The sequence below is a fragment of the Apus apus genome, chromosome 4 (assembly GCF_020740795.1).
Source record: "Apus apus isolate bApuApu2 chromosome 4, bApuApu2.pri.cur, whole genome shotgun sequence".
Taxonomy (NCBI): Eukaryota; Metazoa; Chordata; class Aves; order Apodiformes; family Apodidae; genus Apus; species Apus apus.
Window position 1 is genome coordinate 92,457,810 of NC_067285.1, and position 12,125 is coordinate 92,469,934.

Below are 12,125 nucleotides of genomic sequence, written 5' to 3' on the forward strand. Positions count from 1 at the left end.
ATTCTATGTCAATTGAGTATGGTATCTGCAAACAATCAACATCCTTAGAAACCTGTGCTGACCAGTCTATAATTCTTCATTTTTATATTTTCAATATTTCACTTTTCCACAGAAGAAAGGTTCACTTCTAGCAAGCAAAGGCGTTGCTACTACACTTCCCTTTAGTAAAGACATTGCAAAGTAACAAATAAACAAGCAGTCTGATCTCTCACTGGTATCCCTGTCACTTGTTCATCCAAAGATACCATGGAAACATTCGCACCTTTCAACAAGAAAGAAGAGAAATTGGGCTGTTATTTGCCTGTGATTCTGTCAAGTGAACACTTTATTTTGCCACTTACAACGAAGTTCTTCCGAAAGATCACTTCTGCCACTCTTCCGCAAGTAGCGAGACAGGAGCTGCTGTTTATCAGCTGACCTTGGAAGGGTCTTTTTCCAGCAGCAAAGCAGCTCATAGATCTGTTCTGTTAAACTATCGGGGCACTTCAGCCTAATAAGCTGCAGTATGCTCCGCCGAACAGGTAAGCATAAAGCAAGCAGTGATGTATTATCTTCTGCAAGTTCTTCTGCAAGCCAGTATAGCAAGCTGTCCCACAGAGCCTCTGAAGGGCAAAAATTAGTAAATTAAGAGCATTATTCTTCTGCTATGTAAATCTACCTTTCTTTTGAAAAGCTTTCTAATACTGGAGGCTCAGTGGGTGAGCTCCCCAGATAAACATGGTGAGGTTTTTTTACTTTTCTTGAAACATCACCATTTCTTATTTCTAATGCAATTTTTGATAACTGCAATGTGATGTAAATTTAGTCACAAGAAGATTCAGAAATTTTCAATAACTTTTGGAACTGCATGGGGAAAGCTAGCAATAAAGTTAAAGGCTTTGGGCATTTCCTATAACTGATACATCACTTATATTGGAGCTTTCCAGTGCAAACCGAATCTGCTTATACCGAACATTACAGGCTGTTCAAGCATCTCACCACAACAGTATCTTACAAGAGTGTTTGCATTTACTGGAAAATAGATAACTTGCCCTCTCCTGTACCTTTTAACACATTAACTACTTTGGTTTCTGAGCATGACATTTTAAAATGTCAGTAACAGCTGAAACAAATTTGGCATTTAAAAAAAAAAAAGTAAATAGCAAATATAGCTATTATTTATATTTATATATCATGTGTGTGTTCTTACCTGATGAATCAGAAGAAATTATTTTTGTGCTTTGTGGACGGCTGATCAACTTTACATGCTATCAAAGAAAATTTGTTGAAGAAAGAGTAATGAATAAATGAGTAAGGACTGAGGCATAGGATACAGGAGTTGATTGCCATATATCAGCATTTACAATTGGTTCTTCCTACATAAAAGATTTGTGTCACTATTGAAAGCCTGCTAACACCATCAGCATGTATAGCTCAGCATATAGCTATGAAAATAATGAAACTAAGCCTGTTTACACCAAGTGGATGTTCATTGCATCTTATTGAAAAGTTTGTAAGTTATGCAATGTTACAAGTCTTTGATCAGTATTGTGTAGAAACTGGGTATATAGAAAATCGGTATGGAACCTTCCTTCATGCATTAATTGAATTCTAATTTTGAATACTGCATTGTGATGTTGTCTCTGTGCTCTTACTACAACTGTGTGCATACCATACTGTTTGAAGGAAAATAACAGTTTCTAGGTATGCAGTAGCTATTGTTAGTTCTATAAAACATAATATGTTTCTAACTATAGTTTTTCATTTTACACAGTTCAACTTTTAGTTCTAAATCCCTAAAAATAATCAGAATTCAAAGACAACTTACATGAGAAAGTACAGAGTTCTTCCTCTGAACACTGGAGAGAAAGGAAAAAATACTTTGCCCTTTTTCCCTGTGACTGATAAAGAGGAAAGTTTTGTGGCCTTTACTGTTGTTTCCTACTCCATTTAGAACAAAAAATGACTTACATAAGCACTAAGCACAAGAAGATAGTAATTTAAATCAAGTGAAGGACAGCTCTTTTTTTATTAAAAGCTGTAATTGTTCTCTTTTAGTGCACATTATTTTTGTCACACATGTTCAGTTGCATTACCTGGCTGGTTTTTGCACAATTTTCCCCATAAGACACACTCCAGGTTTATTCACTGAGCTGCTTTTTTGCACCTGTGAACTTAGAGCATGCAAATCTGATTTGATAAACTACTCTCCTATTTCCTGCTGGGTATACTGAGCCAGAGCTATGCTGAGCTTGTCTTAAATACTTTTATATTACAGATTTTATATATTAGTGACTATTTTGAGTGTTTCATATGTACACATCCAAAAGGTCAATATAATCATAACAGTAACCTGTTCACCTGTGAATTACACAACTTTTCATCAGGCCTAAACTCAGTCATCTTGATAGGGTGTTTCAGGGTGCACAGGATGCACACAGCATGCACTGCTTGGCAGTGCAAAACCATCCTTTGCTGTACTAATCTTGGGATCTGAATCTCTCTCATCTTGTGTGCTTCTACAACAATTCTGTTCCTAGGCATGCCCTAGTGTGAAGACAGCACAACCTGGCTAAAAAAAACTCCTCAAAATAAAGAAAACATAAAGCTCTTCCAGAAGGGGGCATTGTTTTTTTTCCAAGATTCAACTTTATTTGGCTTCGTTTAATTATGCTTTTATATTTAAACTTATTTTCATTCAGTATTGAGAATTTAGCACCTCAAGGGTCTGTATGAGATTTTAAAAGCTAATGTAGATAAACTCAATTACCCATGCATTGACTTTAATCTGAACCACTTTATGCTACTTAATGTTAAAATAGTAGTGAAAATGAGATGAATTGAAAATGAGTATTGTCTATAAATATTGTAATAATATACAGTGCATTAGATCCAAAACATTAAATCTGCCTTTAAAGATTAAATATCTGTGGTGAAGCGCTAAAGTCACCCATGGTTCAGCTGCACTGGCATGTGGCCCCACTGTTCTTGACAGCATAAATAAAACACTCTTAGTGGCCAAAGCAGTTTTCTAGTCTGGAAGGCCCTTCAATTAGCTAAGCACTGGCCTTTCTGAAGCAGACAATCACATGCTATTTTGCTGTTAGCGAGTCATTAGACATAAAACTTCCACAGAATAGTAATTTGATAATGCTTGTATGTATTACAACAATCTCTTTTTGTAAAGCAGTCTGAGTTCAGCCAGTAATACTGAAGGGCTCTGCCAAATGGACCTCTCAGACATGACCAGACTCTAGTAGCATATCAAACAGGACAGACAGAAAAGGAGAAATTAACCTTTAAATCTCTTTAGCCCGGTTTCACATAAATAGAGCTACTTTGAAATCAGTAGAAATACCACTGATATGCACACACATACTTGATATGACAACCTAATTCACTGTATTTAACTTGTGTTAAACAAAACAGGTATGACCAACAGGAGTTCTCTAATGCTGAGGAAATGAAAGCTCCATTAATAGGAATTGTTAGTGAAGATCTACTTATTTCTGTAGCATGTTTATATTAAAAACTGATGTGAATGGTTGCATACAAAGTAAACATCCACTGCTTTCACCACTAACAAAAATAAATACGTAACAGAGTGGATAACATGGACACATACATATAAAAGTAGCCTATAATCTGTGTAGTTACTGTCTTCTCACCACAATTCAAGAGAAATTTAGGTGGAAATTTTATAGAAATGAGTGAAAATGTAGACAGAATGGTTGCCTTTAAAAAGATTCCATCTGTCTTTGTCACAGCCAAAATCAGGCATCATGGATGGTTCTAGCTTTATGATAATCACATTTTGCTGAGAAAATTTCAGTTGTTTCTGGCAATACTGAGTGGTTCTCATGTGTATTAAAACTAATCTGCTAACATGGTAAATCTAAACTTAAGATATTTATTAACTCAACAAAATAATATAAATGTTTAATAGGCTTTGCTATTCTTGCCCTGCATTTATTTCTACTTTTGGGATTTTAATCCCAAAGGAGGAAGGATCTCCCCAGGATACTGGGAGGAAAGGAGAAGTCTATCAACAACGCTACAACTTACAGTCAACTAATCAACAGTTAAGACATGAGAGCCTGACTGTGACAACTGAAATTCTGTAAGCAGCTGTGTGAATGTGAGCAATACAAATAACAACCTGTCATTATTAATAGGTCAGATATGAACAGGGAGCATTATGTTTTGATATGTTGGTGAGATATGTAACAGCTTAATTGCTGCCCTGTGGTAGCACACAGATGATAGAACCCAGCAAAATGTAAGGAACATTTCTTGAGTGCATGTCTATGCACATGAATGTGGTGCTTTGGCAAGATATGTTAATAGCATTAACATATGACTAATTACGAACATTGCCAATCTTGGTTCATATTATACCAACATTGACACGACTTGTACTTTAATGAAGTGGTAAATAGCAGTTGCATTTGACAGAATTTGGCTGGTGTAGTTGTTTGTAAAATTAGTGCATTACATTTCTCCATAGCTGTGTTTTCACATCCAATTTTAACTATTTCCATCTATTTCTTTGATTAATTAGAAAGCCCTCCTAAATGTGAAGATACCTCTGATTCAAATATGTTGATCAGATAATGGACAGTAAAAACAGGATAAAAGTTCTTAAGTTAATTTTTACTGTCAGTGCTTTCATCACTGTTAAAAATTTAGAACACATAAGGTACAGTAAGTAATTAGAATTGCCTTTTCACTGTTTCAGCCTTATTGCACCTGGGTTACTATGTTTAATATATGGTTGTGTCACTCAGTCAATTTCTTTTCTAGCTCAAACACATTTTTAACTGTGAAAATATCCTGTGAAAATTAGTTCACCTTTTGATTATTTTGTATGTAAAATTATGTTCTTTTAAATTACTGGTTATATCTGCCACTTACCAACGTAATTGTTCTGATATCCTGTGAAAGGGGAATACTAATTCCTTTTTCAGTTCCTCCATAATATGAGTGTACACAATATTTCAACTGCTATCAAAACTGCCTGAAGTGTTGTCATTAATGTATTGTCCCTCTACCTAGAACCACTCCATGTTTCTGATGACCTTCTTTTTTTTTCTCTTCTGCCAAATCCACTTTCTGAGTTCTGTCATGAGAACTGCAGAGTGTAGTCATGATGTAGATGCCTCACAGATATATGGCATAATCTTTTTTCATTTGTGTTCTTTAATAATTTTTAACATTCTGGTTACCTTTCTACTTGCTGTTGAAAGCTCTGAAAGTTTTCAGAGAGACAAATGACTGAAGATATTTGGTTTTAGTGGTAATAGGTAATTTGGAGTCTGTAAGTATAAAATCAGAAACATACTTCCACCCCAACCAAACACTTATTGACATTTAAATTGTCTAGTTTATTTTCTAGTAGCTCAGTATCATCATATTCTGTGATTCATCACAGACACCTTTATTACTCTGAATATTTTGTACTGTCATCCCATTTTTAACTTAATTATTCAAAATTTTTGATGAGTAAGTTAGCATGGATCTGTGTGGGACTTTTCTATTAACCAGCTTGCCTTGAGAAAACTGTGTTTTCCTACCCTTTTTTTCCTTTCAGGCAGAAAACAAGCCAAAAAGAGAGTATTTTTTCTTCTTAAAATTTCTGTGAGTTTGTTCAGTATGGAATTCAAGATGTGCTTGGCTGGAAGAAAGTATGAAGAGCAAAATAGTAGCACATTAGAACTTCGTGTTAATTAATATTTCAGACAGTGGTATGGGTGAAACTCCCACTTGCCTTGTGTATGTTTATATCAGTAGTAATTGGTGTATTTATGTATGTTATTTTGTATTTAATTTACTAATTATTCACTAAAGTAAAATAACCAGCTTTTATAATTCCTTAAAAAAGATTATAACTGAACTAGTTAAACTATTAAGGAATAGTTCTTCTCTATTAAAAAAACCTGACTTAAGGCATTTTCAGTTTTAAATTATGATGCTGGATGGATGTAATATAGATGAAAAAGTAGGAGGGTTCACCAGCAATAGCAAAGTATAATATTCTGAGTATTAAGGTGACTTCCAACTTAAGGGAAGATGTTTTATGCTATTCTTCATTCTACAAAGAGGTATTTAATTCTGTGTAAGACAGAAAATGCAAATCATGTAATGTTTTCAAGCACGTTTATCACTTTTTTTTGGCCTAACATTTGCATTTAATGAAGATTCTGACTTCTTTGAAGTGCATGTCCAGAAGCAAAAGAAAAATTATTTTCAGGAAAGTGCAACACTGATTTTCTGAAGTGATACAGTAACTGTGTCTCTTAGAAGATGTTTTGTGCATCAAACTTGGGTCCTCTGTGTTTCAATTACTTGAGCTGAAAGTAGAACCACTAGTAAAATATAGATTTAGAGAAAATATTCTCAAAGGTTATTACCATTCCTGAGGTTTGACTTAGTTTCTAATTTGCCAGCAATGGTCATGTTATACAGTTCCTCTATTTATTTCCATTTCAGTGAGCAGGCTGCCTGGGTGCTGCTGGGTACCCACATATGTTATATCTTCTTACATGATAAAACAGACTGACCAGAAGCCAAGACTCAATCACAATGGGAAAGAGGAAATACACCCTTAAATTTTGTAGGAGAAAAGGAGTAGTCAGAAATACTTGGTTTTGAAAAGTCTGGATAGAACACTGATATGTATAATAGTAGACCATAAATGCCAACCCAAATCTAAGGTACTTGATAATTATCTTTGTGGTTTAACATAAATGCATGTAAATCTTTTAAATCTTATTCTTACTATGCACTAAGATTAAGTGAAGTGGAACAACGGGAGGGAAGCTAGGCAGGTGGAATGCTAGCCAAGTTGAAAAGCAAAGTGCTTGAAAGGTGATTCTCAAAGGAAAACTTACATTTTATATGGAGTTTGTCACTAAAAAAGATCTCCCTTTAAAATCTTCTGCACTTAACTCTTCTTAATTTTTACTTGGAAGAGTGGAAATGAGAGATAAATCAAGAGGTATGTTTGTGAAATTAAAAAAGTGTATTTGCAGATGATAGCTTACGGAAGAGTGAAATAAATGAAATTCAAAATGACAGATACTACTGGTTGTCACCAGAGATTTAGACCATATTTTGATATTAAAATGTATGCAAATTTGATAGCAGTAGTCTAGCAGCAGCAATTTGTACAATATAAGGTGCTGACAGCTAGGCTTCTTGAAAATAATACAATGAGATTTCATTGCACGAATATTAAAGATTAATTTATGTAGAAATAGCTTTCACCAGAGATGGAGACAATTGTCCACAAAGCCTTAGAAGAATCAGATGATAAAAGAAATGTAAGTGACATAAACCCTTTAATGCTCCTGCAACTTGCAATTCTGCACTCCCAAGACAAGGATACATGAAGTATAAGCTGAAACATACATAAAAATTTCTCAGGGCCATACAATTTGAGGAGAGCAAATGGGTAAAAAAAAGTTCTGCTACACATTTTTTTCCACGCTTGTGCTTAGATGAGGGTCCTTTCCACCTGCTAAGAGAAATCATGAGCGTATTTGTACACTTTTGATCCATCAGTGACTCCTGTGTGTATCTGTAATGCAAACATCATACCAAGATCCTTTTGACTGATAAATATGTGGGAAGAGAAAAGGGAAAGATCTCTAATATTATCAAGTGAGAAACCCACCTTTGGTAACGTTAGTGCTAATTTACACAGTGGAGACTGTTGTTGATATTCACCATATGGCAAGGGTTGTTCCCAGTCCTTGTTTATCATCTCTCTGGTAATTTTATAAAACACTGCTGTTCCTTTGTAATGAGGTGAGCTGTGGTTACCAAATTCATCCACTTCTCTAATTTGGAGCTCCAGCCTGGGTCTTCTTTGTGAATGAAAAATCAGCCTGTAAACTTTTCCAAAATCTTTTCCATTCTCTGCAGTTCATACAAAAAAAAAAATTAAAAAATTGTTTACACTGTATTTGGATGTGTGACATCTAAAATAATCCATTAGGGTGAGTCAGATAGAGATAATCACATATTATTTGGTTGCGCTTTACCACTACTATTACATCATGTTGAACATCTGAATTTTGAACATTGCTGCCAGCGTGTTTCTGCAGATGAAATGTCAGCCTAGTTAGCTGTCTTAGCCTCTGAATTGTTGGCATAAGGAATAAGTGGTGAAGGCTGCACTACACATTGAAAAGTAAGGATCAGGAAAGGGGAGGAAGGACATTAACAGAGTGAGAAATAAAACAGTTCTCTGAATAGTATTAGAAGTGTATGGTTTTTGGTTATCCAGGATGGATGTCTGTCTATCTGCAAAAACAAAATGAAAGGGGGCAGACAGGTAGGTACATTTTTAGGATTTCTAATTCCATTCTAATGGATACATCTGTAACATATTCCTTTGCATAGATAAGCAGGCATTCCTTCGGGGCTGGAGAGTTCTTTTTGAAGACTAATCCCTTCTTTAGGGTAAATTAAGTTTTCAATGGATGAGTTTATGTACAAAATATTCAGCGAACCAAATATATATTTATACGTTCTTTCAAAAATTGACAGAAGAGACTACATAAAATTTTGGGTGAAAATTTTTCTGAAACTTCGTATTCTTTGTTTACACAAATCTCGGAATGGTGTCAGACACTGCATTTTTGAGGCTGCTCATCAAAACAGCGTAACATCTCTCTCATCACCTCAATTCACAGTGCAACTCACAAACATAAAAAGCAACATTTTACCCTTGATTTCAGGATTTCAGTGTTCAATCTTGCTCAGTTTAGGTGAATTTACATAGATAAAATAGCAGTCTGATGTGTTTTTTTGTTTGGTTGTTGTGGTGTTTTTTTAGTCTGTTTAGTTCCTACCAAACAATCTTGACCCATTAAAAAGCCATTGATGAAATCCTGTCCTTTTGAAATAAAAGATAAATCACCACCAGTTTCCAAGGGGCCAGGTTTCACAGAATGGCTGAAGTTGGAAGAGATCTCTGAAGATCATCTTGTCCAACCTCCCTGCTCAAAGCTATGATATCTAGAGGAGGTTACTAAGGATCTTGTTCATGTAGCATATTTTATTTTTTCCTTAGAGCCATTCCCTGTCTAGTTCTGTGCACCTATCATTTACAAGGAATAAAACACCAAAATAACTACATGTGCTGTGACTAACCACAGTCTACTAATCTTCACATACAGTATTTCTGAACAGCTGAGGTGACTGACAATGTTCATCCGGATGCACAAATCAATTAACTTACCTGAAGCAACAATATTGCCTCTAAATCTAAAATGAATCTGCTCTCCTTCTCTTAATGAGAACTGGTGTGTAGGTTCTGGGGGACCAAAGTAGCCCTCCTCATGGAGATTTTGAAGTTCCCAGGTCAATTCTTTGGATGCAGATAGCAAAACTACGATTTTATATGGGTTTTCTCTTTTCTGATACAGTATCACATTAGCCATTGTGCTACAAACAGCTTCTTCCAGAGCCTGAGCAAAGAGGACAAGATACGTGTTTTCCAAGAGGAAAGACAGGCGAATGACGACAAAGCTGTATTTAAAAAAAAGGCAAGCAAATAAATAGATCTATCTTAAATTCTTGTATCAACTGCTAACAACTTGCTGTGCAAAATAATATAGGGCTCAGTCTCCAATGGACCTTTTGCTACCTCCTTTTCATTCTCATTTCCAACAAATGAAAGGGTAGAAATTTGCCTGCTTCTATAATGTAGAGTATATTGAGTTTGTATCTCTGAATTCAAATACATACAAATTTTAGGTGAATGTAAGATAATATTTCCTAATAAGAAATTCCAAAAAAATATTATGATTTTGTAGTTAGAGAGCTAAATTACATTTTTCAAATGAAGATTAATACCTGCATTTCCTATTTCAAGTTTTGTATATATTACATCATGTACAGTCCATAGATGAAAAAAAATATATATAATCCAAATTTATATTTTCTGTAATTATGAGTAACAAATTAAGTCACACTGCAAAGTAGAATAAAGAGATGCTGGCAAGTTAATAGTTAATAGTGGGTGATTTCTGAACTCTAATAATTTCCATTGATCCATATACTAAGATCTGTTTAACGTCTTTATTGATGATCTTGATAAGGACATACAGTGTATCATCAGTAAGTTTGCAGATGACACCATGCTAGGTGGGAGTGTTGATCTGCATGAGGATAGGGAGGCTCTACAGAGAGACTTGGATAGATTAGATCGTTGGGCTAATGTTAATGGTCTGGGCTTCAACAAGGCCAAGTGCCAGGTCCTGCACTTGGGCCACAACAACCCCAGGCAATGCTACAGGCTTGGGGAAGTGTGGCTGGAAAGTGTCTGGCAGAAAAGGACCTGGGGGTTCTAATTGACAAGTGTCTAAATATGAACCAGCGTGTGCCCAGGTGGCCAAGAAAGCCAATGGCATCCTGGCTTGTATTAGAAATAGTATGACCAGCAGAAGTAGAGAGGGGATTGTTCCCCTGGCCTCAGCACTGGTGAGGCCACACCTGGTGTGTTGTGTCCAGTTTTGGACACCTCAATTCAAGAGAGATATTGAGGTGCTGGAGCGAGGACAGAGGAGGGCAAGGAAGCTGGTGAAGGGCCTAGAGAATAAATGTTATGAAGAATGCTTGAAGGAGCTGGGAGTGTTTAGTTTGAGGAAGAGGAGGCTGAGGGGAGACCTCATCAGTCTCTACAACTACCTGAAAGGTCATTGTAGAGAGGTTGCTGCTGGTCTCTTCTCACAGGTAACTAGCAACAGAACAAGAGGGAATGGCTTCAAGCTGCAACAGGGGAGGTTTAGGCTGGACATTAGGAAAAGTTTTTTTCACAGAAAGAGTGGTTAGACACTGGAATAGGCTGCCCTGGGAGGTGGTTGAGTCACCATCCCTGGATGTGTTTAAGGGTTGTTTGCATGTGGTGGTGGTGGATATGGTTTAGGGGAGAACTTTGTAGAGTAGGAATGATGTTTGGACTCGGTGATTTCAAGGGTCTTTTCCAACCTGAATAGTTCTATGATTTTATGATTTTTAGTAAATAATTGGGAAAAAAAAAAAGTATTCATACATTACCTTTCTAAATGCTCACTTAGTTCAAATGATACAAGCCCATTCCGTGCATTCTGGATAATAACATCATCAAACACCTTCCACCCCTCTTCTTTGTTTCTGTGACCTAATAATTTCAAAGTATCACTGAGATTCTCCCCACTTTTTCTCACAGAAGCACTCACAGTCCTAGAAAGCCAAGGAATTATAGGAAAAAATAGAATTAAAATTAGGTCTTCCAGAAAGAGTATGCTTGTATCTGTGGCTCTGTTTTCCCTTCTCCATTCCTTGATGACTACATGTATTTTTCTCACCTTGCTGAAAATCTGTATCTGGAACTTGAGTGACACAATTGTTAAGAGATTTATTTTTTTACCCAATTCTCCAGAAAATCATGAAAAAAAAAAATCTGTCTAAATGAATCTTGTTTAATCTATCAGTTAATATCATGCACAGAAATTATTATGGATTGCTTTTGAGGCATTCATCAAGATTTAGATTCTCTAGAAGTAGGTATCTGCCTTCTCCATCAGTACCTTGATTATTTTCAAAATAATAATGATCTTGGCATGTAGATAATTTTTTTATTGTTTTTTAATGTTTAGCACAGTAGTAATAAGCTAACTCTTTAGTGACCTAAAGTGGAAGTACTTCAAAGTACTATCAAATACTATCAAGGTAGTTGCTACCAAGAAGTCTCAGTATGCCTTTCTGAACCTCAAGCTGCCCATGGAATCAGAACTGGATAATAATCAAAAGGTAATTTCAGATTGATTTTTTTCCCTCTGTGAGATCGTAAAAAGACCATTTATTTTGATGACTTTCAAAATAGATGAGGTCATATTTAGTCTTTTTTTTCACCAAAACATTTTATCCATATCCTTGTGTGAATGATGGATAAATTTCATTGATCTTCCAGTTAACAACTGAGATGAGGAGGTATTTTTTTTCAGGAGTCTTCCTGTATTATTGATATTTTAAGACATTCCAAAAGGACCTTAATCTACTGTGGCAGTTATCACAAAACTAACCTACTCCAGTTCATTGTGTAAGAAAGTTTTACTCAGCCATTGTAATGTGTACAAGTAGAGGTCAGAAAATTC

At 35.6% G+C, this 12,125-nt stretch overlaps 1 protein-coding gene across 1 annotated transcript in view; it reads right to left on the reverse strand.

Moving 5' to 3' along the window:
* Positions 1-312: 312 nt before the first annotated feature.
* The window catches only part of DTHD1 (death domain containing 1), a 31,061-nt gene continuing 19,248 nt past the window's right edge, over positions 313-12,125 (reverse strand). Inside the window, exons 7-11 of the mRNA XM_051618301.1 lie at positions 11,047-11,211; positions 9,227-9,516; positions 7,655-7,899; positions 1,190-1,247; positions 313-602 (exon numbers count right to left, since the gene is read on the reverse strand). Of these exons, the coding sequence (XP_051474261.1) occupies positions 313-602; positions 1,190-1,247; positions 7,655-7,899; positions 9,227-9,516; positions 11,047-11,211 (1,048 nt within the window). The remainder of the gene's footprint in view (positions 603-1,189; positions 1,248-7,654; positions 7,900-9,226; positions 9,517-11,046; positions 11,212-12,125) is intronic.